Source organism: Penicillium hispanicum (assembly GCF_028827665.1).
Source record: "Penicillium hispanicum strain IBT 35686 chromosome Unknown utg000001l_segment0_segment0, whole genome shotgun sequence".
Taxonomy (NCBI): domain Eukaryota; kingdom Fungi; phylum Ascomycota; class Eurotiomycetes; order Eurotiales; family Aspergillaceae; genus Penicillium; species Penicillium hispanicum.
In genome coordinates this window covers 99,075-126,282 of record NW_026623193.1, presented here as the reverse complement: position 1 = coordinate 126,282, position 27,208 = coordinate 99,075, and the positions used below count along the sequence as shown (strand labels likewise).

Sequence of the window (27,208 nt, the reverse complement as noted above, 5' to 3'; positions counted from 1 at the left end):
AGAGCCCCCAAATGCTCTCCCCCGCAACCATTTACGTGTGGGATCGACACTCACAGCCACCCGGGCAGAGACCGACATAAGAAATGTGACGAAGGCCGCCCGGTCTGCTTGATGTGCATCAATACTGGGCGGCGCTGTGAGTACCGCACGACCCCCGACCGACGAACGCGAGCATCGCGCGAGGGCGAGGAGCTTATGCGACTCCCGGATGCTGCATGGGTGTCAGTGGAGACTCAGTGGGATCAACCCGGGCTGCTCGGTGGCCCCCGGGCCCCCTCGGCCCCCTTGATGGATGCAAGCCAGGTAGACCTGACTCAGGATGAACGCTATTACCTCGACTTTTTCCGGAAAAGTACCTCGGTGCAATGTGCAGGCTATTTCCACGATGAATTCTGGCAGCGAGTCGTTCATCAGGCTAGCGAAGACCAACCCGCGATTCGTCATGCTGTCATTGGTATAGGCGCTCTGAATTGGAACTTCGTACAACTACGAGTCCGACGGAGCCATGGAATGCCGGACAGATCGTTCTGTTTGTGGCAGATCAATAAAGCGATTCATTATCTGCAAAGGAACCTGACCGAGACTCGCATGGGCCGTCTACGCATGGAAACTGCATTGGTGACTTGCGTCGTTCTCGTATCCACCCTACTTTTCCAAGGGGATGCCTATACAGCTGCTCAGCATCTCCAGTCTGGCTATAGGCTGCTGGAACAATACCTGGCAGACAGTCCCGAGCAGAGCTCGTTCTGTTCGGCACTGACAACTGCTTTCGCCGGGGTGCACCTTGTGTGCTCGACTTTCTGTCCTGAAAATTTGACCGCTGTGAGTGGCGGTGGTGATGTGAACCCTGTCGGTAATCCGGAATCGTCGATTCAAAACGATGAATCTTCATCACCCCTCCCTGTCCTTCGAAGCCTTTCGTCTGCCAACGATTACATCCAGAAGGGACGCGAATTCTTGGTCACTCTTGCGTCAATGGCGCTGCAAAACAACCCTCACGGGCTCAGCTTGGAGCCCGCCAGTTCAGGGCTTGACAAGAAAGCCTTTTCGGTTTTGGAACAATTAAATGAATGGCAAGTTCAGATCAGAGGGTGCCGGGTAACTCACCAAGATCGCTTGTCACAACGAGATATTGATGCGTTAACCCTTCTTGAACTATGGAGTGAGATGCTGCATATCATCCTGATTGTCGAATCGGCACCGTCGCCACGCGAAATGAGATACGACGACTTTTTACCGCAGTTCCAAAAAGCTGTTCAGCTGGCCAAAGCACTTCTCCTATCCGATGCAGCCCTGTCGCCCATGCCGACCTTCTCGGTCAATACGGGAGTCATACCGCCCCTCTTCTTCTGTGGCTTCAAATGCCGCGACTGGCTCGTGCGACAGGAAGTATTAATGCTGCTGAGAAGATGGCGCCGACAGGAAGGAGTCTGGTCATCCTGCGCGACCGCCCTGATCTTGAAACGGGCGATCGACCTTGAGTCGGACGGCTTGATGCCGGAAGACTTCATTCCGGAGTCGTCTCGCCTCGAATCCATACACGCCGAGAGCTCTCCAGGCGACTTGGGGTTTCGGATGTGGTATCGTCGATCCCATTGCCAGGATGGAATCAGTCAAAACACCCAACCGTGGGAGAGCGAGTGGGTGTCTTATGAAGCGGGCTGTCCAGAGCAAATGGATGTGCTATAATGAAAGAAAGAAAGAAAGAAAGAAAGAAAGAAAGAAAGAAAGAAAGAAAGAAAGAAAGAAAAAGAAAGTCGGGGAGGGTTAGCAGGTGGCTGTCAATTATATCTGTATCCATACTTCCCATAGTTAACTAACTAAGGGTGAAAGAGTGAAGCAATGACATCAATAGATCATCCGAAGCCCTCGGGAATGCTGAAAAAATGTGTTTGGCCTTGAGCACGGTGCAGCCCAGCGTAAATATGGATATCCATTAACTGACTGGATTGCCCAATAAGCAATGCGCCGGCTTCCTCCCGAGGTCGGCTAGGTCCTGATTGGCGCGTTCGGGTATACGCCGGCGTATACAAGTATAGTAGATAGCGGAATGGGTGGGGCGAATGCGGCGGCTTTTACGCGCTTTTACGCATCTGATGTGCGACCTGATGCCCATGACTGTGGCGAAGAGGTGCAAGAGGTCGAGGCTAATCCAGCCACATTACATTTATAGAACCACAGAAAAGCCATGCTGCCTTTGGTTTCAAATATATAAGTGGGCATATCACCGGGACTGATTCGCAATCAATCATTCCATCGCGCTTCTCATCTCCCCTTCTAGAGCATTGCTACCCTAGATACTGAGCTAGGCCTCAGTCGACGGAGACCCGACTATCCACGCACTCCTTAGGTATCTTCACGACGCGAGCGAAGCCCTCCGCATCATGACAACAGTCACGGCACCAGCACCGTGGATCACGAGTAGCCAGCAATGCACCCTTGAGACATGTCCTTTGTCCTACGCTCATATCCGGTATCTGCCCAATCTCGCGGGTAATGCTTTCTTCGTGGCGATCTTCGCCTTGTTGATTCCGGTCCAGCTATGGATCGGAGTGCGAGCGCGAACATGGGGATTCATGTTCGGTACTATATGTGGCCTAATTCTCGAAGTCCTGGGGTATGTGGCAAGACTCAAGATGAGGGATAACCCATTCATCGATCAGTGGTTCACAATGTACGTGCTCACCAAGCTTGTACGCGATCACTTCATACCGACTCACAAACTCTAGGTATATGGTGTGTCTCACCATCGCGCCGGCCTTTCTCAGCGGAGCTATATACGTCAGCCTGGCGCGAATCGTGGGGGTATATACCACAGAAATCTCGCGGATGAAACAGCGAAGCTATTCACTTATCTTTGTGGCATGCGATATTATCTCTCTCCTTTTGCAGGCTGCGGGCGGCGCCATTACGACTTCCAACAACAACTCTACAGTCCAGGCGGGCATCAACACCATGATTGCCGGGCTTTCAACCCAGGTCGCATCGCTGACGCTCTACCTGGTCATTTGCTTCGACTTTGGATGGCGAGTATATCGACTGCGGGGACAATACCTGGGGGTCGAAGAATGTCAATTGACAAGCAAAAGGGGTTTGAGCCAGTCATTTTCCAATGGACAGAGAAGCCCAGCATTGAACCCGCAACTCACTGGTCTACGGGAATCCAAGGCTTGGAAGGTCTTCCTTGTCCTCCAGGGGCTTGCGACAGTGTGCATCTATATTCGCAGCGTGTTTCGAGTGGCGGAATTGAGTGGCGGATTTGATAGCCACCTCGCAAATGACCAAACCACGTTCATGGTGCTGGAAGGGGCGATGATTTCCATTGCCACTATTGCCTTGAGTACGTGGGGTCACCCAGGGATTGGTTTCCAAGGAGAGTGGGAGGCGCTGAATTATCCCATGTTTTCCAAAGGGACCCAGACCCAATGTATCGAGAACCCTTGAGCCCTTGGGCACCTAGCCGGTCTCTGCCAAAGCAGCGTCAGTCGGTCAAAGATTCCTGGTGTTGCTGAAAGTGTATATAATTCATGTAATTGACGCATAATGATGATCTCCTCATTTCGGATTCTTTGCCTTTGCAACTGTTGCGAACTTCTCCCATTGAGCCTTTTCGTCGGCACGCAGGTTGTCACCTGGAAAGAAGGTATCCAGCATGCTGCGCCCAACCATTGGATACTTCTCCTCCACTCCATACAACGTCTTCATTACTTTGGTCTCCACAATTACCTCCTCGAAGCTCAGAGGTACCCCAAACGCGGCTGGGTCTCGAGCTCGTCCAGCCACAAAAATGTTTTGTAGAATACCAAGGCCACCGACTGCCAACAGAAACCATGTGTTCTGCTGGATCCCCGACGCGGTGACCAAAAGCAAAATCCACAGAAAGGCAAGGCCGATGATGACGGCCCGAGTGAAGAGTGAGGTGTTGACTTCAACATTGATGGGACCCGTGGCAAGATCCTCCAGATCCAAACCTCGGCCTTGACAGCGGATGACGATCGCATGCTGGCAGCCATTTCCGCGAACCAAAACCAGCGTCTTCTTGACGTTGTCCTTGCGACACGCCCATTTCTCCTTAGTCCACTGGGGAAGACTGCCCATCATGAAAGAGAGAAAAATCCCACAGGCCGTGATGAAGAGGATCGACCAGTCTCTCCAGATACCGCATGGAATGGCAGCCACTCCCATCTGCAGAACGGCCACAATAAATCCACTGTAATATGCGAGATCTCGCCCCTGAAACCCTGGGTTTGCATCCTCGGCTCGGTAGATCGACACGCATAGACCAGCTTGATCTGGCCGGGAGAGATGCTGCCCTGAACCGGGCGCCTTGCGCTCCGCGGCCTCCTGGTTCTCTTCCCATTTGCGCTCGAGCATTTCCTCAAGCTTGCTGTGAATCTCAGGATCGCGCCAGCTGTCGAAATCACGCACTAGGCGACCGATGATCCAGCTTTGGTTGTCCCTGGAGTACATGCTTTTCGCGTTAATCACCTTGCAGCTGCAGTCGGGCGCAGGCATCAATCTGTTCTCGCCCACGGCGGCGGTGACGGCACTGACGGCGTATGCCACCCATCCTGATCCGTGACAGTTCCTGTTAGCCAGCCTCTCGACCACTTCGACCGATCCGACTCCAGAACCCTTACCGAACGAGAAGGTGACCGGGCAGATTCCAGTACCGGCAAGCTGAGCGAGAGCGCGGTTGATCACATCGCCGCCCAGGATCAAGAGGACGGAGAAGACATCCGATGGATTCTTCCACTGGGCTAGAAACTCCTGGGATGTTTGGCCAGAGTGGAAATCCGAAGACCGACCGCGGAGGTATAACCTCGGAGCCATCCTCGCGGGGACTCGATGGTGGTCAACCGGTTGGAGAGCTGGTGTGGTTACAGGGTCATCGCGATCTCGGCGGGCTACTGGACAAAGAGAAAGAACGGTTTGAGTCTGACGCTTTTCGTGTGTTGGCCCCACGTCCGTGCGTGCAGATGCGATCGGCGCACTTAGCCTCGCGCTTGTCTTTTGGATGCCCTAGAGGCTCTTTGCATTCAGAATTCTATCAAGGTCGAAATACATCGTAGCCTGCCACTTTTACCGGCAAGTATATCCACCGTCCACCACGATGTCCGAGCCGGTGGTATACGTACTGGCGTCGCTGGCCAGGTACAGATACACTCCCTTCAGCTCACGCGGGTCTGCATCCCTCTTCAAAGGCGTGAGGTTGTACCATTCCTCCTTCATCTCATAGGCACAGTCCCCACTGATAGGGGTGTCAATATACCCCGGGCTCACGCAATTGACCCGGGCAAACCCAGCCCATTCCACGGCCAGCGACTTGGCGAGGTGGATGACGCCTGCTTTGCAAGCATTATAACAAGCCTAGGAAGTGTCAGCATGGATACACGTCTCTTCTCTGGACGGGAAGTCTATGACCGACCTGCTGCTGGGGTACGTTAGCCGCATGGCCTGACATGGATGCCGTGAAGATCATGCTGCCCGATCCTTGCTGCCGGAAGATGTGGCCAGCCACGCGAGCGCAGTAGTAGGCACCCGAGAAGTCGACATTGACCACCCGCTGCCAGTCTTCCAGTTTGTCTTCCAGTCCGCCTGCTTTGGATGGGATTCCAGCGTTGGCAATCATCACGTCCAATCGGCCAAAGTCGCGCACTACGGCATCCGTCGCCGCTTGAACCTGCCGGACTCTTCTGTCAGAATATGCGTCCATGTCTCGAGTGACGCGATTGATCACACCTCGTCAAAGTTCTGCACGGAGCACTTGTAGGCCTTAGACTTGACGCCAAACTCTTTCGCAAGCGAAATGGCCAACTGTTCGGCCTGCGGCGAGTTTTGGTACCACAGAGCAATGTCTGCTCCAGCTTCGGCGAGTCCACGAGCCACCTGGTATCCAATCCCCCCCGTACCACCCGTAATGATCACAACCTTGCCGCGCATCCTAAACATCTCGAAGACGCTGTCCGGCAGGGTTGGGTTTGGGCGGCGAATACTCTGTTGAGATACCATGGTTTTGGTTGTGTGCCGTGTCTCACGATTGTTGAAGTTTGAGAGTAATCGGATGCTGGTGGAAGCAGACTTGAAGAGCTCCTGCAAATTCCTGGATGGTTTCATATAGCTCTCTGCGGGAAGACTCCGGCGCCTCGTCGCATCTCCGGTGCCATTGACACGCACGCCGCAATCCGTAGTGTGAATCCACTCCACGAAGGTCCACGGTGATCTTTTCCAAGCCTCGCACAAGCAACCCGCAGCCGGACCAGGCTGTCCGTTCGGCGGACATGGTCGTCCGGAGCGGTCTCCACTGGCTTCTTTCTCGTTGGTCATTTTGCGCCGCAAACCGGGGAAACCCCATGGGGAACCACGCCAGGGGGAACTCGATCGTGGTGGGTCTGTTGCCAATTGGTCTCGTCCCAGTTTCCCCCGTGAATCGTGCCGTTCTCGTGTTGCTGACGCATTCCTGGAGGCATCGTCTACATGCGGGGATCGCAACGCAGATATATTACGATTCCTCTCTCGCCCTGGCGATGGATGTGTATGTCCGGTCTTGCATGAGCAGAAATATCCACAAACTACGATGAAGAATCAGGATATCGTTGGCGAGGCCTTGGCTTCTGTTTTGCCTCAATACGATGCTCCCTGGTTTCGAGTACCGCATCTCTTGCAGCTCAATCTCATTCTGATCATTCCTCTGCTATCGTCGGCGGTGGCTGGATACGACGGTACGCTTCCCTCACGGGAGAAATTCCGATTCCACACTGACATGCTCGTGTCGCTTTAGGGTCTCTCATGAACGGCCTCCAGTCTATCGCTAAATGGAAGGACTATTTTGGCAACCCAACCGGTTCCATCCTCGGGGTCGTCAATGCCGCGCAGTCGATCGGAAGTGTCATCTCACTGCCCTTTGTTGGCATTCTGTCGGACCGGATTGGCCGTCGCCTGACCCTGTTGTCGGGCGCCATTGTGATTGTGATTGCCTCTGCCATCCAAGCGGCATCGGTCAAGTATGGCATGTTCGTTTTTGCTCGGGTGCTGGTTGGCGTCGGCTCTATGCTGGTTGTACAACCGTCGCCGATGTTGATCACGGAGCTGGCGTACCCGACGCATCGGGGCAAGTATACCAGTGCCTTCTGGACCATCTACTATCTCGGCGCGATTTTGGCCTCGTGGGCTTCGTATGGGACACAGAAACACCTCAGCCAGTCGGATTGGAGCTGGCGAGTTCCATCGATCATTCAAGCCGGGTTCCCAGTCATTCAGATCCTGTTCTGGTATTTCGTACCGGAATCTCCTCGGTAAGCCGTTTGGTTCAGCCTCTCCGACTTTGTATTCGAGTTTGTCCTAATGCCTACGTACCAGCTGGCTTATTGCTCAGGGAAAGACCCGTGAGGCGGAGGCCCTGCTCGCCCGGTTCCATACCGCTGGGGATACCTCGCATCCTTTAATCCAGTTCGAAATGGCGGAGATCAGTCGGACCATCGAGATTGAAATCCAGGCGGCGGAGACCAAATGGTCGACTTTGGTGACGACCCCCGGCAATCGCAAGCGCACCTTCGTCGCAGTCTGCGTGGGCGCCTTCGCCCAGTGGAACGTGAGTGTTCTGAGCATTTGGACCCAATCGATGCCGGTGCTAATAATTGGTCCTAGGGCGTCGCCGTCGTCTCCTACTATCTCACCTTGGTGCTTGACACCGTGGGCATCACAGACTCGGACACACAGACCCTCATCAACGGTCTCTTGCAAATCTTCAACTTCATCGCAGCCGGCAGTGCAGCCTTACTTGTGGATCGACTCGGTCGCCGAACTTTGTTCCTCTGGTCGGGCGTGGGCATGCTCATTTCCTTCGTCATCTGGACAGCCTGCTCAGCTGTGTTCGACAGTACGCACGCCAACGCACTCGGCCGCACCGTCATCGCGTTTGTGTTCATCTTCTATTTTCATTACGACATCGCCTACACGCCTCTTTTGCTGGGATACCCGACCGAGATCTTCCCATACTCCATTCGCAGCAAGGGTCTTACCGTGGAGCTGCTGAGTGTATACGGCTCACTCATTGTCTTGTCTTTTGTGAATCCCATTGCCCTCGATAAAATCGGATGGCATTACTATATTTTCTTCTGCTGCTTTGACGTTGTTGTGCTGGGGGTCACTTGGTTTGCATTCCCAGAGACCAAAGGCCATTCCCTCGAGGAAATTGCAGAAGTATTCGATGGGCCTCCTGCGACTAACGGGGCCATCTTTGACAAGGGAGAGGAGTTCGTCGGCCAGGGCGAGCATACTGAGCATGTCGCATGAGTTGTGAAGACTGATGGCAGTGGGAGGAGGTACTTGTCATCTCCTGTGTATCAAAACAACACGTTCTTTACTGCACTATTCGTTATAAATTGTACTTTCAGGTCCTGCCCAAGCCTCGCTTCTTTACATATTCTTCCGCGATTCAAACTGTCCCCGCTAGAATCAGTTGCCACTATGTGTTCTAACTGCAACCCCTTCAAGGAACCGTCTCAAGCTATCAGTCCACGAATCCCGGACCGGGTTCCTGAACACCACTAGATACCATCCGGTTGCGTCTACTACCCTTGCACCCAATTTTTAAAGAAAATCCTGCCTTTTTGAGATGCCCTAGGGATATATGAAATTTACACAGTCAAAACATACAGAAATCGATTATAATCAAGCTGTACTGTTACGGCACGTGCCCGGGCGCACTAACCAAACAAGCCAAAAGACCAAATATGCTAGAACGCTATGTTCTAGCATACCCGGGACCGATATAAGCAGCGCACAACGTTAGACTAGGGGGGACCAGTGCCTTAGTCCTAACATGTACACCCGTGATATCTGTTGATAGCCCCCCGTAGGCGAGCTAGGATGCTTCTTACTAGCTGACGCAGCGAATCTCTACTAATCGATTCGTTTTTAACCCCCTTATGTAGCTGTGCCTTACGTATAATATGCTCGGGATCGCGTACCTATCTATATGTACTCCTACATCATATTCTACACGGTTTCAATCGGGTTCAATTCTAGCCTAAGTTATAATAGGTTCAGTGGTATATACCGTAATATGCCTAAGTTCACTAAAATAACCCCTCTAAAAATTTCGTTGTAGGGGTAGTATACCTCGTCTGGGATCTACCTCGTACGCTAGTGCTTCCCAGTTCCAGCTATATCGAAACTCACCGGACGTCTGTGTCCGGGCGGACGCACTGGTCCGGTCGGCACATCTCCGACCGGGGGGAAGCATGGCTGCGCGGTTACGTAGTTGAACTGTCAACAAGTTCTCCCCGCCGACTTGTGTCGGTCGTCTCTCCGTTGCGATTTAGAGAGACATTCATCCGGCACGCAGAATTATTCTATCCGCATCTCTCACGAAACTCTGGCAAAATGGTCCTCGCACAACCTCAGAATCAACATGTCATGAAGGCATTCGATTTGACCGGTAAAGTGGCCATCGTGACGGGCGGCGCCCGGGGAATTGGACTGGAAGTTGCACGAGGTCTGGCAGAAGCAGGCTGTGCGGTATGGAGCCGACTTCTTTCTTTGATAGAAATGCTCAACCGGGCGAGTGCTCCTCTCTAACAACGACTAGGTAGCTCTGATCTATAACTCGTCCAAGACGGCCGAAGCGACTGCGGCTGAGATCGCGTCCACCAACAATGTGAAGGCGGCGGCATACAGGGCCGACGTGACCGACCAGGCTGAGATTGAGGCAGCTGTACAGCAGGTGGCGATGGATTTTGGTAAGTTGGATATCATGGTGGTCAACTCGGGTATTACGAGCTGCGTGGCTGCCGAGGACTATACGACCAGCCAATGGAGCGAGATCATGAAGGTGAACCTCGACGGCGCTTTCTATTCGGCCCAGGCAGCGGCGCGCATTTTCAAGCAGCAGGGCCATGGCAATGTCATCTTCACAGCCTCGGTGAGCGCAACGCTGGTCAACGTGCCTCAGAAGCAGGCTGCGGTGAGTTCATTTCTTGCACCGGCGCCTAGATGCCCCCATTGACTTGCCAATCCTTCCACAGTACAATGCTTCCAAGGCCGGCGTTGTGCAGATGGCGAAGTGTCTGTCCGTGGAGTGGGTGGACTTTTGCCGAGTCAACTGCATCTCGCCCGGATTCATCGCAACCGAGATCCTGGATATCCACCCCCAAGAGTGGCGGGAGAAGTGGTATGATATGATTCCTGCTAAGCGAATGGCACAGTGCTACGAGTTGAAGGGAGTGAGTAATTCGGAGCTGATCAGAAGGGGAATTCAACTAACGAGTTTGCTCAGGCTTATGTTTATTGCGCCTCGGACGCGTCCAGCTACATGACCGGTGCCAACATTGTCATCGATGGCGGATACACCTTGCCTTGAGTCGCAACGATAATGGATCGAATACTGTAGATATTGATCATAGCTAGTATGGAATGAATATCATTGATTGGAGCGATCGCCAGCTTGCCCCATGAAATCTCCCTTGGGTATACTTCTAGTGCGCTTCTCACGGTAGCTGGTTCATGAAGTCCATGATTGTTGATTCTTGTCTATACACCTCGTCAGTTAGCATAAAACAAGCATGCAAATGGCAAAACAGAATCTACGTACAGGATCGAATCCATCCCGTCCGGCTGCACGGTGTCCAGTGTTGGCCACATTAGTGGATAGAGACTGGTAAGTTGTGTCTGCGGGGACTCCTCAGTCGGATATCCCAAGTCGAATGAAGAATCCAGATAGGTTCCGCACAAGGAGCGAATGACCCCAAGACAGCGGGTCGATGTGGGATTAAGCTGGGCCATTGACTCAAGAACTGGCATCGCCTGTTCAATTTGGTCGCGCCACCCAGTCGCCAGCGTATTCCGTGGATCGTTGCGCAGGCAGATGACTGGGATCAGGATTGCCTGGAACAGAAAATATAGGCCGTACCAGCAGGCCATCATATTCTGTTGCTTTGGCTGTAACCAGAAGTTGGAGATCAACTCCACCGATTCGCGTGCCGCATCTAAGCACCGTTGGATAGCAAGTTCCGCGTGAGCGTCTTCATTCTCGGTACTGCCACGATCCCGGCGGGCCATTAGTCGTCCGACTAGGAAAGGACGGTACATGAGAATTCGGAAATTGCGGTATCTCCATCGAAGAATCGAATGGCAAAGCTGAAACTTGTTCGTTTGGATGACATTTTCTTGAAAACAACCAGGCAGGGTGGTCAGCCAATTCCCGATCAGTCGGTCATCAAGGTCTATAAGTTCCGATGCAGCTGGAAAAGGAGACGAAATGATCTTGGAGTAGATGCTGCTCGTAGCCATGTGAAAACAAGCTTGGGCCCGTAAGTGGGTGTAAACCGTGGTTTCTTCGGATTGCTGCGGTGGTTGTTTGGTACTGACTGTGATGTCCTTGGGGTGAATCAGCACGAGAAACTCCATGGAAGTCTAACAAGAGGAGGGGGGGGGGGCAGACACTATCGTGCACATTCATAGGCAGTTCAACGTCAATACCGTCATCGGGGAAGTCAAGGGGCCGGGAGAAGGTAATGATGGCTCCGACATCGAAAATATAGAGGCAGTACCAAATTCGTCGTCTCATTTCGGTCGTAAATATGGTAGCTTCCCAGGTTGGGAACTCTTTGTGAAGCCCAATTCCCATGGCAATGCGCCGGGCTAATCCCATGTAGTTGTAGCCAGAGTTAGGTTTATTTCTCTTCTGCAAGTAGTTCGAAATGAGAGTCAAGATCTGCACAAGCAGTAAATTTCCGGTCTCTAGCATGTCAATAGAGAGCCGTGCCTTGGCAGCTTGAAAAAGAGCATGATCAACATCTGATGGCTGCGTGGAGCTAGTGAAGGATCCAACTGCTGCCAGGACAAAGAGCAAGACTTGCCATGCGTTGCCCCTAGGCCGGGGAATTACCTCGGAGAACTCAGCACGAAAAGTGGCCTCATGCACGATAGGATATGACCGATGATAAAGAGAAAAGTACGCTTCAATGAAGGGCTCCAGTTGCCCCAGGGACGTCAATGAGAAGGGTATGCTCGTAGTCTGATGGGTGGCCATTCCCGTGGACGCATAGGAGCCCAGATTGTTTGCCTGAGCGGATGGAGTGTCGGTGATCCGCAGCAGTGCTGCGCCGGATGCGACCCCTGCTTACATGTTAGGGTGGAATGGAGAGAAACTGCCTTGACGTACCCAAGTAGCCACCGTCGTTCGCATCACTGGTCAGGCTGGCCATGCCATCGACAAACCTATCGCCACTCGCCTTTCCAGTTCGCTCATCCCACTCAAAATTGTTAGAAGATGGCGGCGTTTCAAGAGATAGCCCCGAAGGCCCAAGTGACCGCCTGTCTAAACCACCAGGAGATTGTTGTTGTTGCCCTCGGCGTGCCGGCGACTGCTGCATCGACAAGTGTGGCAGGATGCCGCCATCGATCACCCGGCTTGGGTTGTAATGGTGTGGGGGAAGACCGGAGTTGGCCGTAGGCCCCATCGGCCCCGTTTGGCCATGGTGATGAGAATCGACATTCTCTGGGAACTGCGGATCTCGACAGAAGAGTCCCGAGGGTGGATTGATTCCTGGGTCTTCCACTTGTTCGGCAAAGTTCACTTGATGACTGTGATCCATATCCGGCATGAACTGCTGGAGCAGGGCCTTTGTACGTGCCAGTTCGTCTTCCACTTCGGTCAAATAACGCCGGGTGAGAGGCGTTCTCGTCGGTTTCTCGTATGTGCATGTTCGATTAAACTTGTTGCAAAGGATACACGTTGGAACCACCCGGTCACACTCCAGGGAGACAGACAGGTTAGCCCGGTCGCACCTCTCCAGTGCTTGCCGACTCACCTTGGCCTTTCGGCGATGGCACTCTTTGCATGCCTGTGCGGCCATGGGGCGGTGATTGTTCGCTTGCCCATCGCCGCGAGGACTTTGGAGTGATGACTCGGTGGAAGACATGAGGCTATTCTGCGCCAAGAGCTACCATATCAGAAGCAGTCAGTCGCAGGTGGGGAGTGGTTGTAGTAAAGTGGATGTCACCTCTGACGGGCCCTCCGGAGAAGGTCCGATCGGCGCCTGAACCCCCAGGCACAGTTACCAGTATAAATCGAGGGCTTGGGATGGGGTTTCAAGAGACCAGGTCGAAGGTGAAGAGGTGAAGCAAGAGAAGGAAAAGTGGGACGCGGTCAGTCCGGAGTTTGGAGGAGAAATGGGGTTGATTCCTTGCGATGAGAGACAAGTCACCGAAAAGTAAAATTCAAATCTCGGGAGAGACGATGACTATGTACTACGAATGGACGTATGCTATGAACGTAAACTGCGCTTTCACTCTGAATAGTCACTCAGACTGGGTGGGAGATCCGCCACACGAGTTCCCCAGTTGCTCTCATTCTCTCCCAATTCCAGCTCAAGCACACCACCCTCCGTGAAGAAGTCGTGGGTGAGCCAATTCTTAGTCCAGGGCTGACCATTCCATTTGACATTCTGAATATAGATCGACTTATAGCTGGCATCAAAGTTGACATTGCGGATCGTCGCAACCTTGCCGGTGATGCTGTTTCGGATGCTCACTTCCTTGAAGTACGGCGGAGTGATCAGATATACATTCTGACCGGGCACTGGCCACAGACCGATCATGCTTAGCACCACAAATGAACCCATAGCACCGCTGTCATCATTGCCAGCGATACCGGAAAAAGTGGTGTTGAACTGGGACGGAATGTAGGAATGGCTGTACTTGGCAGAGAGACCAGGTCGTCCAGAGTAGTGAAATTGGAAGACAGGAAGAAAAGCTTGCTCGTCACCGACATATAATAGTCCCGAGTCATGGAAGAACTTGAGCCGGGCTGTGAATGGTTCCCGACCACCGAGCTTGTCGATCAAGGCACCCATATCGTGTGGCGCATAGCTACAGAGGGACAAGTTAACTCATGAATCTGTCATCATAGAACGTAACTTTGGAATAGTGCTTACAAAGTGTACAGCCAAGAGCTTCCTTCATACGTCTCATGGCCATTTGGGTTGAGATAGCAAGAAGTAAAGTTCAATAGGGGACTGCAGAATATGGGGTCCTGGTAGCCCCATGTACCGTTCGTGTACCGAGGCTGCAAAAACCCTGTGAAGTTGGTGTTGACCCCCTGTATGCTAGACATCTGGTCTGGCTTGAACATATGCGCCCAGTTGCCAGAGCGAACCACGTATTTCTCATGGTCGTCGTCGCGGCCCATTCCCTTCGCCACCTCGGCGGTGCAGAAATCATTGTACGCATACTCCACGGTTCGCGATATACTCCGAGTATGGGTGCCAACGCCGTAGGGATCATAGTCATCGGTCGGAATATATCCCAGGCTTTTCCAGCTGTGTAGACCACCACGGCCCTCGACATTCCAGTTAGCAGGCTCAACCTCAGCATCTTTGACCATGGCCGCATATGCAGTGCTCCAGTCGATGCCTGGGACCTTCTTCAGATACGCATCAGCGATCAACACATCTGCATTGGAACCTCCTTGGGTATAGCCTTTGCAAAGTGACATCCTGCAGTCAGGCAAGTAGCCTTCATGGCGATAAATGTCAACAAGACTTCGCATCATGAAGGACTGTGAAAGCGGATCGACAAGTGTCAAGAGTGGGTGAATGCTCCGATATGAATCCCAAATGCTGTGGAAATGTTAGCCGGTAGCTTCAACGCGTGTCGACCGGACATGGAATTTTGGAATTTTCTCACCAGTAGTAGCTGTCGTAGTACGGCTCATCGCTTTGCCAAAGAGGATTTTCACCAGTGTAGTCCTGGGGGCTGATCATGGCCCGGTACGCTCCACTCCAGAAGACAGTTTGTAGGTCTTTTGACACTCCATCGGAATCCACGGAAATGACATCCAGCTTCATCCTCCAAGCATCCTGAGCTGCAGTGACCGTACCATCAAAGTCAAAGCTGGGTTGCTCCCGCTCTGCATTGGAGCATGCTTGATTGACACTTATGAAACTGACCCCGACACGAGCCAGGAGAGTGTTATCTTGTGGTTGGTGGAATCGGGCGAACGTGCCAGCAGAAAGAGTAGCTGGCGTATTGGTCCCGTCAGCTCTCAGAGAGACCCTGTATTGACTGTTGTTGGCCCGATTTTTACTCCAGACCCCGGTGTCGCGGAGATCGGCTCCTTTGAAGTCAACGCAGAAATGCATGTCATAGCTCCCAATGCCAAAGCTGGGACTGAAGGTACCATTGCCACTCAAACGGCCAGTGGACTTGTCAACAACAGCCGTCCCGTTGGTTCGAGACTGCGGCAGATCCATCAGGTCGACCAGAATGACAGGACTCAGCTGTTCATTCGAGGTCTGGTCGAAGGTGAATCGATACAGGGCTGAGTGGTTGGTAGTTGTCATTTCAGCAAAGACGCCATTCGCCAATGAAATACTAAAATACCCCGGGCGAGCGACTGGGGAATTCTGTTTCCAAGCGACCGCTCGATCCGACTGCTGCCACTTGCATTGATTGATATCGTCGTTCGGGCAGGAAGGCTGGGGAAAGATGGGAAAGTTTCCCAGAGACGGAGACTGTGCACATCAGAAATCTACGTAGTCCTAGACGACCGCCGGTGCGCATCACATACACCACCAGTGCCCGAGTCATGCATATGCGAGAAACCTGTGACATCCACTGTATCTGCCGCGAAGCCGGCCTGGTTTTCCCCTTGGGTGTCCGCTACCGCTTTCGCCATTCCTGCCATCTTGTTAACCCTATCAACCAAGCGTTCTTGACAGGCTTGTGCTTCTCACCAAAAGGCAGCGTGGCACCAGCGAATACATGGCCTAACAGAATCCTTATCAGCTGCCAAAGCACACCCGATGCAATTTGCGAGTCTCATTCCGCACCTCCATTCGCCGTCCCAATCAAAGGGTCGACATAATCCAATGCGTCGATGCCATCAACCGATCCGTCCTGGGCGGCTAGGATAAGCGATCCAAACAGGGTCGTTGTAACAATCCCACGAAAGTCGGTACGAGCGCGACACAACATGATGGGACTGGATGAACACTCGCAGTAAACTATGGGAGTTGCAGGTCCCTGTGTATCGGCCTCGCCTTGCAACTGTGAGTTGGCGACATTCTCGAGAAGAGAAAGCGCGACGCAGAGCGGCAAGCCACGCTCTTATTTATTCACGACTGCGCGGGGAGGGGGGCAAACATTCCACTCGCTCGGATCGGCAGCGCGTTCTCCCTGCTTGGGGAAGCGGATGAAGATGAGCCCAATCAACCCCGATCTGATTGTGAGAATGCAAGAGCAAGGCATATTGCTTCGATGTCCCCTCATCTTTCCCCGATATTTGGCGTGCGCAGTGCAACATCCGTACATCAACCCCGTCTGTGCCGTACCATGTGCGCATGTTTACTTTTCATGCCAAAAGACTGGCACCACCGGACAAAGGCAACGACTTGCAACGATGCGCACATGCAGACGGAGGCTGGGAGAGAACAGGCAGGACCAAATCCCGTGCCCCAGGTTCCTGGCCGAGTGCCGATCTTCGCTGACTCCATGGACGAGGCAGGATTGGCGAATGATAACCTCCGAGCTGCGGGGAAGACAAGCGGTCCACGGACGCCGAGATTCTTGGGATTTCCAGCAGGCGGGGAAGCGGCGGCAACTCGGTCCTCATTGTGCATGTAACCTCTTTCCGCTACGTCACAGTCAAACCTCGAGGAGGGGAAGGGAAAAAGGCAAGCGCAGACTGCCGGTGGCCGCCAAGCTGTGCGGCAGCCCACCGAGAGCATCAGCCCGCTTGAGAATTAATAAGGGCAAGAGTATGTATGAGCCCAGTGCCTTCCATGCCTTCTTTGTGGGCGGGAATAAAAGCGAGTCTTAGAGATAAGGGGCAGAAATGGATCACCGTCCATATCGATAGCTTGTTCTTGAACGTGGTCGCCTCGGGACAAGATGCTCAATGGGCTTGAACTTTGGTGACACCAGCCAGTTATATCTGCTTGTCGCACTAGCTTGACCCATGCGCAATGAGTTGGACCACTAGGCGCATCTTACCAAAGATATTGCTTCGGTTCCATTGCCCTCAAATAAGATCCATAGCAATGCTATCCCAGCTTTGCCCACTTGTGTCTGCCGACGGTCGAGGGATCGGTGGGATTGACGAGAATCCCATGGCCGTTTCCCTGGCTGATCGTTGAGAGTTCAAGTACGTTCGATATTGAATGTTCTCTGATTGAACTCGGTGGAATTCCTCTCGCAGCGTTGCCATCTGGCGCCGCTGGAATGCTATCTCCCTGGCCATCAGATCCAGCTGGTGCATGAACTCCGGGTGGCCAGCTACGAAGTTGTTGGGTGTACTTGGCTGGGATAGACAGGCCAGAATTGTGGCATACATCTCAGAGATGGGTGGTAAATGTTCCGCTGCATGCCCATCAAAATTCAAGGCATCCTCTGAAGCACGAAACGAGACCGTGGGATCATCTGGCACACTTGGTCTATTGGGCAGTGGAGATATTGGACGAGTACTGGCGGAAGCTTCACCAGAAGGGGTGTTGACTCTATGGAATGAGTTGCTCATTGGAGTAGCTTCTCGCGAGGCACTCGAGCCGGAACGTGACGTGGGGAATTGAGGAGGTGCACGATCCCACTCATTCACCCTACAGGATCGACAGTGGAAGTGGTTGGACGATTTCTGCTGTTCATCTGTAGAAAGGCACTCGGCGTGGTAAGATCTACAGCACGTCCTGCACTGGATCAAGTTCTTGGGTAGGTGACATCCAGAGCAAACGACATTCCGCGGTCTCCCAGAATCTACTAGGGATCAGTAAAAATGACTCCGATTGACCTAAGCGGGAGATGCGGGCACCTATCCATTCCCGATATATCCGGTCTTGCTCAGACCCTGAAATGGCGTTGTTCGGGGCAGAGAATGGACGCCATCTCTGTGACGGAAGGCGGGTGGGATGCCCAGCATCCTGGTCCGTTTCAATAGAAGCTCTCACCAGCCCTTTACCATAACTTTGGGCATTGTTGATTGAGGGCAGCTTTTCCGGCCTTCGCAACATCTTCACGGGATCATGATAAGGAGAGACAAGGCCGGCGCGTAAAAACCCCGGCGTCCCTCTTTCTGCCGGGCGGTCGGCGCCAGCTCTCGAGGCCTCGACTTGGTTTCCTTGGAACCTTGGAGATCTCGGAGGTGACATAATATCCCTCGACGCGCTTCACGCCAATCAACCCTCCCATGCCGTATGCCGCGTGCTGCTTTTTGTGCACTGGATCCCAGGAAACTCTCAGAATATGAGCTTGGATTCGGGATTGTTGCGTGCAAAATTGACTGCGGTTCACCTCCCATGACTCCACCACCCGCATACCCCACAGAATTGTCGTGTCCTAATACACAATGCCTGGAGTTCCCTCAAACAAGGCATGTGAGCGGTGTAAAAAGCGGCATTTGAAGGTATATGATGCAGAAGCGGAACCACAAATTTTTTTTTCTGATCATTTCCAGTGTGACGAGACTCGTCCCCACTGCCAACGTTGCACGACTGCAGGCGTGGAGTGTCCGGGTTACGTGCAGACCCGGAAGTTCATCGACCAGGGAGCCACCGTGAGACGACGTTTTGCTCCCTACCAAGAGTCTCATGCGATACCTAGCACATCGTTCAATGCAAACACGGTATGTGGCGTCCTTCTCTTTCCCACTGCCACCAGGATCTCATGTTGTGAGATAGAGCACAGATCATGCATTTCATCAAGTACAAAATCCAAACCAAGGCACGGGTCCCTTTGGAAGTCAAACACGAGGCTCTTCAAGCGAAGCGAGACGTGACCTCACTTTTCAGTCGGGATATGCTAATCTGGACCCTGGAGATGATACTCGAATGATTGAGTCATCCGGTCTTCCAAATCGCTCAGCCATGGCAGCCCCTCAGAATTCGGTGTCGCCGAATGCTCCCGTGGGATTCGGTTTGGCCACACCGAATGCGCTCAACATAGATTCAACGGGCCGGCCTGATGATCAACGGATGATGTCTACGGAGAGTGAATCACAACGAAGTGAGAAGGAGGAATTCCAGGACATCTTCTCGGAGCTCATGACCGGGACTGGGCATGAAACTGGCTTCCTCACGCGTCATTATGCAGAGGTGCTAGGCCCTTGGTAGGCATCAACTCGACTAGAGTCAGTCAAAATAACTGACATCTCGGCAGGCTAGATTTGTCCGACGCAGGCAAATTCTTCTCAGTCTACGCCCCTGTCAGAGCTATCAATTGCCTTGCCCTTAAACACGCGATCGCAGCTTTATCTGCAAAACAGCTCGGTCGGGTGAAGGGTGCTAAGCTATCTACTGCTGGCGGCATGTTCACTAGTCCTGCAACGACTGAATTGTATCCGAATGCAACTCTAGTCGACTGGTCTCTTAAAGCAGCTAATTACTACTACCTGGCTATTTCAGATCTCAACAAATCCACATCTACCTATACTGCAATATCCACGTCGGCAATTCTAGAGTCGCCTATTGAGATTGTTGTCAGGCGGCAGGGAAGCCTTCCTAACCAGACTCAGTATTGCAATGACACTGCGATCTTGCGAGATACGGAAAACACGTTGGCAACTGTCATGCTCTTGACTTTTTATCGACTCCTTGACCTGCCAGGTGAAGAGTGGCACTCGTAAGTTTATATTCGAGGGACGTGCGAATCACCTTCTGACAACGCCCGGCATAGTCATCTTGCGGGGATTCGCCCGCTGTATGAGTCTTTGCTGAAGACAAATCAGATGGGATCCACGATCTTCTCGCATGGGATTCGTGCCTGTTTTTGGAACTTTGCCCGCCAGGACTATCTCGGCTCCTACCTGACTCGGTCAGCGACGCATTTTGATCCGGGTAACTTGTCTTTATGGCGCGCGGCGGGAATCTCCATCGACGACCAAGAGAAATTTCACATTGAGCCGAGTGGGCCCAGCCGCCTCTGTCAGGAAGACCAAGCAGCCAACGGTCTCTGCTGGCTAGTCTCCAAAGTCATGAATTTCCTAGCTCGCTATAAGCAATCCCAGATTGCCCAATGGACGGGATCTCCGCCATCAAACCTATCGGGCGGGAACCAGGAAATGTCGGCGGAAACCAGCCAGCGCTCTTATCCTGACACGAATGCCTGGCTGGGCCTTTGTTTCGAGCTCCAGACTTGGTTCGAGGGCGTCCCGGAGACGTTCCGCCCATGTGTGCGGATTGAGCACCCTCGGGATATCCTCAGCCCCCTCGAAAGTGGGCAAATGCCATTCCCCGAGATCTTCCATAGCCTGGCAACCTGCGCGGCTGGTATGCAACATTATCATTTTGGGCGAATTGCGCTTCTTTTGAATCGACCCACTGATGCAGTCAGTGCGCCCAGCACTGCCTTTGACCTTTTACAAGGTTACCGCGAGCTCACCAAAGAGGTGGATTATCGCAGCCGGGAGATCTGCGGTGTCGCTTTGGGACGTCCTCAGGGCGAAGTACGCATTCACATGATCCCGGTTCTGTTTGCCGTAGGACAGATCCTAGAGAGTGTGGAGGAGCGCCAGATTATCGTGGATCTCTTGCGTGGCGTGGAGGCTGATCTGGGCTGGGCGACCGATTACGTGGTCCAAAGGCTTCAGAATTCCTGGAATCGATGAATCGCCGAGTCCTCATACTGTGATTGAATATCGCCCGAAGACTTTCAGAACAGGATGCTAAGCTCGGGCATTGTTTGCGAAAATCTTTGCTCATGATGAATGGTGGATGGAATCTGGAATAACTCCGTGGTGGCAACCTTCTTGGGTTGACCAGATGCCTGTGATGGCCAACGGGGGCGCTGCTGTGATCCAAAGTGGTTCCATCTCAGTAAATACCTTTGTACCTTGTGACAGCTATGGAGTATACTCGCCGCCAAGACGAACTAGTCTAGCAATATTGAACCATTACACGACAGCGCGGCGCGCATGCTTTATTGCGCGGAATCGATAGGATCCGGATGAATGTCACTATAACAACATCAAATTATGGAAAGTACATCCATCGTTGATCAACTTCTGAGAAGTGGTAAACTCACCATCTTCCAAGGGTCTCACCTCCCCGTGCCGATGATCTCTTTCCTCTCTCCATCTCCCCCAACACCATTCGAGGCCCAACAGAGCACCGCGATCGCCTCTGGGGCCGGTCTTCCAGCGGTACGGGCAGTGAAGACGACTCCTAAACATTGGGAATCATGCCATTCAGCCCACGCAGAGTGCAACTGACAACGCCCTCGCTGGCAAACGGCGGCGTATATGCCTCCGCTGCGGGCGCCTCGGAAGAGTGGCGCGCGAGAGAAAGGGAGAGCGATGCCGGACGATTGACCGAGATTTCCCCGACGAGCCGCACAGCGAGCGAGGATCTCAGCTCAGATCAAGTCGGTGAGTGCATTATTTTGATCCAAGGTGCTTGGTCACTAGCAAGCCCCTTTTTCTTATCATGGGACAGAGTCATCATCAGGGCCGTGAAACCATGCGACGCCGATCATAGTAGGCATTGCACAAAGCGGCATTGACCGGGGCGTCAGCCGCATCGAGCATGGGTGGAAGCGTGGGGGCGCAGCCTGATGGGCGGATTCGATGACAGTCAAGATCGAGACGAAAAGAGAACAAGGGGCATAACCTGGTAAATGAGCAGGCTGTCAAGGCGAGTCATGTCGCATGGGCACGCCATAGGGATCGGCATTGTTCTGGATATATACATGTACAGCGAACATGCGGGCCATGACGATCTCACCCTCTTTGTATACTATTGGACTGTACTCTCGGTCCATATAGGCACAACAGAACCATTTAGCTTTTTAAAGTGCAGCGTGTTTCTCTTGGCGTCGCGTGCGCGCTCTGCACCGTTGGCAGTTGGCACGCTGTGGCCAAATGCTTCAACCTTGGAATGGTAGCGGGCATGCTGACACCGGGCCCTCGGGGGCGAAGCAATCCCCATCATAGGTGCTCCCCTGCAATGGGGCTTGACTTCGGTCCACTCATTAACCTTGCCCACTCTGCATCACGAAGACCCTGACCGATCCCGCCCCATTTTGGGCGTTTTAGTCTTTGGGGGCGCCCTGGCAGCCCACATGCAACAAAAGAATGAGCACGAGCGCATCTGAAGTGACACTAATGCAGAGAAGGACAATCAGACCCCGACATGCTCGTCGCGGGTATTCCGTTGGACCCTGGCTCACTCGCAATGGAGTATACACCTCGCCGGGTGGAACGCGAGAAACAAAGGTGACGATGAAAGCAGTCCGCCATGATACCAATGGAATCCCCATCGCCATCCAATCAACACAGCGGCAGCTCGCAGGTGTCCGCGGTGAAACAACCAACCTCCACTTGCAACGCTAGCAAGCCTTCGTGCATATCGGGAACAAAAGCTTGACTCTGCTAATCATCATCCTCGACCTCGCTTTCACTTCTGGTGTCATTCGTAGGACCATCGTCATAAGGTTTCTTTTTAACTGTCCCGCAATCTCCTCATCCTTCGAGTGTAGGCATTCGTATTCAATGCCATCCACCAGTCCGAGCTTCTTCTCTGCTCTGCTCGCTTCTCACTTGTCTCGGATTCGGGTTGTTGGGGTCCAAAAGCCTTCTTGATCCACCGTCAGCGCTGCCTTGCAGCCTCGTCTCCAAGCTTGACTCCGCCCCTACGACCTGTAGACTTGAGGATTATTATTCGACTGCTCGGCTCATCTGCGCTTCACCCTACACTCTTTTATTCCCTTCGATTCCTTTCTCCCCCCCCCCGTTCGTCTGTTCCTTTACCGCCTGTTTCTTCTGCAGCATGCATCTGCATCTATGGGCTATCAGCATCGTCGGTGCGATCGCATCGTCGATCCCCGTTGCGACCTCACATGAAATTCATCTGCCCTATCTGCCATCCGCGGGGCCCGACAAGCCGGCCGACTCGTATCTGGTAAGTGCATCGCGATCGCCCGGCGAGAGACCTGGAGACGGACGTGCTGACAGATTCTCAGTCCGTCAAATGGTCCATCGCCAATGGCTCCCTGTACGCCAACCAAGACCGGATCTTCCCACCGGCCATGTCGATGAAATTGCATGCGCCACGATATGAGAATTCCCAGAAGCCTCGCGCCGACGCGGAGGATCTTGAGCTCTCCTTCTCGCTCGATGCCCGGCCGCTGCCCATCGAAACCCCCGGCTCCTCGAGGGGCCTCGTGCGCGTCAGCGTGGAGGTACTCGATATCCGGGGCGAGCCCGTCACCTCCCACGCCGTGATGCTCGATCTGCTCTCCTACCCCGATGACAGCGCCCGCATCACTCGCATCCGCATGATCCCCGGCCAGGCTCACCCGGACTTCTCTGCCGGCGAGAGGCGACCATGGCAAATGAAGTTCTGGCAATCGCAACTCGCATCCATCTTCCCGCACCCCGAGGACAAGCAGGGCTCCGCCAACGACTCGCCCAGCGCAACGGAGGCCGTTGAACCCTCTCACGCCGAGGCCGCCGACTCGCGCGCCAGCGGCGCGGTTGACTCCCGGGTTGGCTATTTCTTCTCGCCTTACTGGGTGCCGGGCGCCTCCTCGCACAACCCGCACCGTCGCCCGCACGGGGGCCGCCACCGCAACAACTTCATACGCGTGATGCGCCCCGTCGTCCTGCCCGCCTTCCTAGGTGCGGTGGCAGGCCTGGTTGCTTGTCTGGTGGGCTTCGTGATCGGTCACATCTGCATGTCCCTCTCGGTGCGCCTGGGACTCCGTCAGAAACCCCAACGCCGTCGGTCTCGAGCCTCCCGCGTGGAGGAGGGAACGTCCGAGAAGTCCCATCTAGTGGTCCCCGAGGTGTACGTGACAAATCCGGACGCATAGAGCAAATGAACGACTGGGATTTGGGCACGGCGCAGGGACGGCTTGTTTTGACTTTTCGGCGTTTCCATGCATGGCCATTATTCCTTTTTCTTTCCCCTTTCTCTCTTGATCTGTATAGAATTACCCGTGTGTATAGTGTACACACCCTCTCCGTGAGGCTCACGTCGACGAATTATACCCACTTTATATTTCCCAGACGATTTGGTCTTCTCCAGCCCTGCTATGTAGCCTCTTTTAGCTACTCGTCCAGCAAGGCCGGCTGGCCCAATGGCAAGGCGCTTGACTACGACTTCATGTGATCAAGAGATTGCAGGTTCGACCCCTGCGTCGGTCAATTTTTGGGCGTCTTAGCCTCTGTTTCCAGTCCTGAAATCGACCGGAACCGAAATTTCTTTTGGCGGATTCTGCTGGACGGTGCTCCACCCGGCCCACCAAGGGTGGAGATGTCGCCATTCGAGGCATTTGTATTTCCAAAGTTCCCTGTCCCCGCCAAAGGTTCTATTGCGATTGTAATCATTTCCAACGTCTTCTGCATCATTGGCTCGTAGGCCAGGCTGGTGCCGTCATTGGTGAGATGGCCAGCGCCAAGCGCAAATGTTAGTTTATACTTTGCAGTAACTCAAGGTGGCGCCGGGAAAGGCTGCAGAATTCGGGCTTAGGATGTCGACATTCGTGGCGTTTCCCTCCTGACGTGGCCATGGATACCACTCGAAAAGATAGTGATATGCAGCACTGCATTTCATGGTCCAGGTAAGGCAGGCCGGTAGAGACCTACGGCTGGTGGGCTGATGCGTGGTTTCTCAACATACATTAGCGATTATGTGCAAATCGGTTATACTATATTAGATAGTGATCAAGACGAGAGTGGACGCCCTGGTGAAAGTCCCATCTCGCTCGAGCTGAGGATCTTGCCGACCCAAGGGCGACCTGGCTCATCCTGTCTGTTGCTCGACACGTCCTAAACCGCGGTTGGAGACCAGCCTAGAAAATCCTCAAGCCACGTCCCGTCGCCATGTTCCAGGGCGTCCATCCATGCCATCTCCGTCGCATCCATCATCACATCTCCGGCGAGGGCCAGGCCCGGTCCATCACCGTGGAGCGAGGGGATTCCCTCTGCGGCCTGCGTTGCGGCTTTTCGTTTCGAAATCACCCATCCCTGCGACAGGCGCAACATCCTGCTAACCCGTTGGAATAGATCGTCGTCAGATTGTTCCCCCACCTCCCGACTCGCCAGCTCGGCCTTTTCCGCCATCCATTCCAGTAATGTGAGCATGTCAACCGTGTTTCGCACGGCCTGACGGTCCCACGCCGGATCCTCGAACGTCGATAGGTGCTTCAGGATCACAATGCACCGGACGAGCTGGAACCAGAGGAAAAACGGAAACCCCACGTATGCGGCGGGCGGGATGGTGTAGAAGACGTCCAGCCACGACTTGGCGGCATATAGGGAGCGCGATAGGCACTCGAGGTGCTCGAATTCGGCCATCGAGCCATTTGCCCCGTCCCCAGATCCCGACTCCGGGAGCAAGGGATCTTGCGAGCAGGCAAGGCGGGTCACTTCATTGATACAGAGTTCGACGTAGTGCGCGTATGCAGTGAGCATGTCTGTGGCTCCTCGGTTACAGGTTAACCATAGAAATCCAGGTGTGTGGCGGCCCGCATTCGAGACGGTGATCGCTTACCTCGGCGCGGGAGATGCGGTGAGAAAGAGGCTCTGAGCTCCGTAAGCTGCCGTTGTAATACCTTGAGATACATGGCAGTTGCGAAAGGCGTGGTCCTCGCCGTTTCTGCTGCGTTAACGTGATCTGCCTCTTGCGGTTCCCGAAGGTTTCGTGCCCGCTGGGCAAGCAACTGCAGGCGGACTTGGATCGCGAAACTTTCGTCTGATGGGCATTCTTTGTTCGTCTCAATAAACCTAGCCGCTTCTTCCATCTGCGGGTCCCATCGTAAGGGGACTATGCGTCCAAAGGACGACGAGATACTTGGGGTCCATTCGTGTCAGTCAAGGCAAGCTTACAAAAAGGACTTATAGGGCAGTGGTGAGAGTCGAGTGCAGGGCGGAGTAATACCTACATGGAGCTGAGGACAAAGCATGCCAAAGCCGCTCGTTGCTTCTCTAGGATCCCCCCAGCCGAGCCATCGCTTAGGCTTCGCTCGGGATTCCCAAGCCCAGGGGTCATGGTTGCTATTACTTGTGCATCTGGCGGTGGTGGTGGCGGCTTGCCCAGTTCTAGATCATAAACCAGGGACATGGCCAGCATTATCATGCGAGACAAGTTGCTTGCTCGTTGGAGGAAAGGGTCAGTACTCCATGCAATATAAGTTAGTATGCCCAGCAGCATGTCAATGCTGGACTGGTTCTCAAGCACAGCCGAGTGAGTCAAGTGATATTTCAGTCGTTCCGCACGCGTCAGTTTCTGTTGTGTCGAGGGCGTGGCAACTGCGATGATTGCCTCCGCGAGAAAAGGCCGGTCTCGGCGTAGCTGTTGAGCGGTGATGCCCGGGGCAAAGTAGATGAAAGGAAAGCAGGGTAGCATGTGATTAATGAAGCGTTCTAGATACCACGTAGCCTCGTCCGGTGCCAGCTCGTACGGCAGCGGCTGCTGCCATGGCGATGACTTGGTCGAGCCGCAGGTACCAGACGGACTCGACTGCGACGGCGCGTCCGTCAAGGAGGGCGGCACCCCTTCGTTATCAGGGTAGCTGCTCGCCGAGTTGCCGATGTCCTCGTTGGCAGTACCACCAGCGCTGACGAGTGACTCATTGGGGTTCGGCTGTGGATCGGCAGGTACCCCGGTGGCATTGGCGATGGACCGGAGCATCGTCGTGAGGGTATCGATCCTGCCCTCGAGCTTGGCAATCTGCGCGCCCGACTCAAAGTTCCGAGCGCCGCGCCTGCGAATCGAGTCTGGCGGCTGGCACGGTTTCTTGAGACGCAAGCACCTGAGAGACGATCAATCCGGTGCGCGTAGCTGGATAGATGGCCTAGGGCCGCTCACCTTTCGCAGGCGGCACTGTCAGGTCGAGCCACGCATCGGCATTTGGCCTTGGAGCACTGCATGCAAGCCTTGCCGTACGAGCCGGAGCCCGGGGTTGGGCCTCGTTTCTCCATTCGTAGCTAGCGCCTCTGGGGTTGGGATCATCTACTGCACGAGCGAGGGCATGAAGCGCGGCAAAAACAAAGAAACATGGCGAACGGTCTTGGATCCGTCGGCAGGACAGGTTGAGTCCTGCGGATCGGACTTTCTCCTGCGAACGGAGTTGAAGGCCGAAGTCCGCGTTGGCCCCGGATCGGCGAAGATCAGTTGGGCGTCCCGAATGGGAAACCTGACGTCAATACTCAGGTATCCACAGATAACTAGTTAACTAGTTAACTAACTATTTAGCTAGTTAGTGAACTAATTCA

General features: G+C 53.8%; 11 protein-coding genes across 11 annotated transcripts; 6 read left to right on the top strand and 5 right to left on the bottom strand.

Moving 5' to 3' along the window:
- Positions 1-111: 111 nt before the first annotated feature.
- Positions 112-1,689, top strand: N7459_000051 (uncharacterized protein; the record flags this gene model as incomplete). The annotated part of the gene is made up of 1 exon (XM_056939236.1): positions 112-1,689. One exon carries the CDS (start codon positions 112-114, stop codon positions 1,687-1,689), a length of 1,578 nt encoding a protein of 525 aa, XP_056803516.1.
- A 695-nt stretch (positions 1,690-2,384) lies between these two features.
- N7459_000050 (RTA1 domain-containing protein) lies at positions 2,385-3,444 on the top strand (the record flags this gene model as incomplete). The annotated part of the gene is made up of 2 exons (XM_056939235.1): positions 2,385-2,674; positions 2,730-3,444. 2 exons carry the CDS (start codon positions 2,385-2,387, stop codon positions 3,442-3,444), a joined length of 1,005 nt encoding a protein of 334 aa, XP_056803515.1.
- Positions 3,445-3,555: 111 nt separating this feature from the next.
- N7459_000049 (uncharacterized protein) lies at positions 3,556-5,716 on the bottom strand (the record flags this gene model as incomplete). The annotated part of the gene is made up of 4 exons (XM_056939234.1): positions 3,556-4,571; positions 4,641-4,910; positions 5,139-5,370; positions 5,429-5,716. 4 exons carry the CDS (start codon positions 5,714-5,716, stop codon positions 3,556-3,558), a joined length of 1,806 nt encoding a protein of 601 aa, XP_056803514.1.
- A 20-nt stretch (positions 5,717-5,736) lies between these two features.
- N7459_000048 (uncharacterized protein) lies at positions 5,737-6,327 on the bottom strand (the record flags this gene model as incomplete). Its single annotated transcript, XM_056939233.1, has 1 exon — positions 5,737-6,327. One exon carries the CDS (start codon positions 6,325-6,327, stop codon positions 5,737-5,739), a length of 591 nt encoding a protein of 196 aa, XP_056803513.1.
- Positions 6,328-6,577: 250 nt separating this feature from the next.
- On the top strand, positions 6,578-8,295 carry N7459_000047 (uncharacterized protein; the record flags this gene model as incomplete). Its single annotated transcript, XM_056939232.1, has 4 exons — positions 6,578-6,722; positions 6,782-7,295; positions 7,360-7,591; positions 7,648-8,295. The coding sequence occupies 4 exons, from the start codon at positions 6,578-6,580 to the stop codon at positions 8,293-8,295; spliced, it is 1,539 nt and encodes a 512-aa protein (XP_056803512.1).
- A 1,092-nt stretch (positions 8,296-9,387) lies between these two features.
- On the top strand, positions 9,388-10,363 carry N7459_000046 (SDR family oxidoreductase; the record flags this gene model as incomplete). Its single annotated transcript, XM_056939231.1, has 4 exons — positions 9,388-9,522; positions 9,593-9,967; positions 10,029-10,226; positions 10,280-10,363. The coding sequence occupies 4 exons, from the start codon at positions 9,388-9,390 to the stop codon at positions 10,361-10,363; spliced, it is 792 nt and encodes a 263-aa protein (XP_056803511.1).
- Positions 10,364-10,490: 127 nt separating this feature from the next.
- N7459_000045 (uncharacterized protein) lies at positions 10,491-12,926 on the bottom strand (the record flags this gene model as incomplete). Its single annotated transcript, XM_056939230.1, has 4 exons — positions 10,491-10,533; positions 10,595-11,379; positions 11,444-12,120; positions 12,167-12,926. 4 exons carry the CDS (start codon positions 12,924-12,926, stop codon positions 10,491-10,493), a joined length of 2,265 nt encoding a protein of 754 aa, XP_056803510.1.
- A 366-nt stretch (positions 12,927-13,292) lies between these two features.
- N7459_000044 (glycoside hydrolase family 92 protein) lies at positions 13,293-15,981 on the bottom strand (the record flags this gene model as incomplete). The annotated part of the gene is made up of 6 exons (XM_056939229.1): positions 13,293-13,875; positions 13,941-14,624; positions 14,692-15,518; positions 15,575-15,684; positions 15,741-15,773; positions 15,837-15,981. 6 exons carry the CDS (start codon positions 15,979-15,981, stop codon positions 13,293-13,295), a joined length of 2,382 nt encoding a protein of 793 aa, XP_056803509.1.
- Positions 15,982-18,343: 2,362 nt separating this feature from the next.
- On the top strand, positions 18,344-20,599 carry N7459_000043 (Zn(II)2Cys6 transcription factor domain-containing protein; the record flags this gene model as incomplete). The annotated part of the gene is made up of 4 exons (XM_056939228.1): positions 18,344-18,665; positions 18,718-19,102; positions 19,153-19,614; positions 19,669-20,599. The coding sequence occupies 4 exons, from the start codon at positions 18,344-18,346 to the stop codon at positions 20,597-20,599; spliced, it is 2,100 nt and encodes a 699-aa protein (XP_056803508.1).
- Positions 20,600-22,757: 2,158 nt separating this feature from the next.
- On the top strand, positions 22,758-23,802 carry N7459_000042 (uncharacterized protein; the record flags this gene model as incomplete). Its single annotated transcript, XM_056939227.1, has 2 exons — positions 22,758-22,889; positions 22,951-23,802. 2 exons carry the CDS (start codon positions 22,758-22,760, stop codon positions 23,800-23,802), a joined length of 984 nt encoding a protein of 327 aa, XP_056803507.1.
- A 958-nt stretch (positions 23,803-24,760) lies between these two features.
- On the bottom strand, positions 24,761-26,914 carry N7459_000041 (fungal specific transcription factor domain-containing protein; the record flags this gene model as incomplete). Its single annotated transcript, XM_056939226.1, has 4 exons — positions 24,761-25,407; positions 25,485-25,783; positions 25,876-26,745; positions 26,802-26,914. 4 exons carry the CDS (start codon positions 26,912-26,914, stop codon positions 24,761-24,763), a joined length of 1,929 nt encoding a protein of 642 aa, XP_056803506.1.
- Positions 26,915-27,208: the final 294 nt, after the last annotated feature.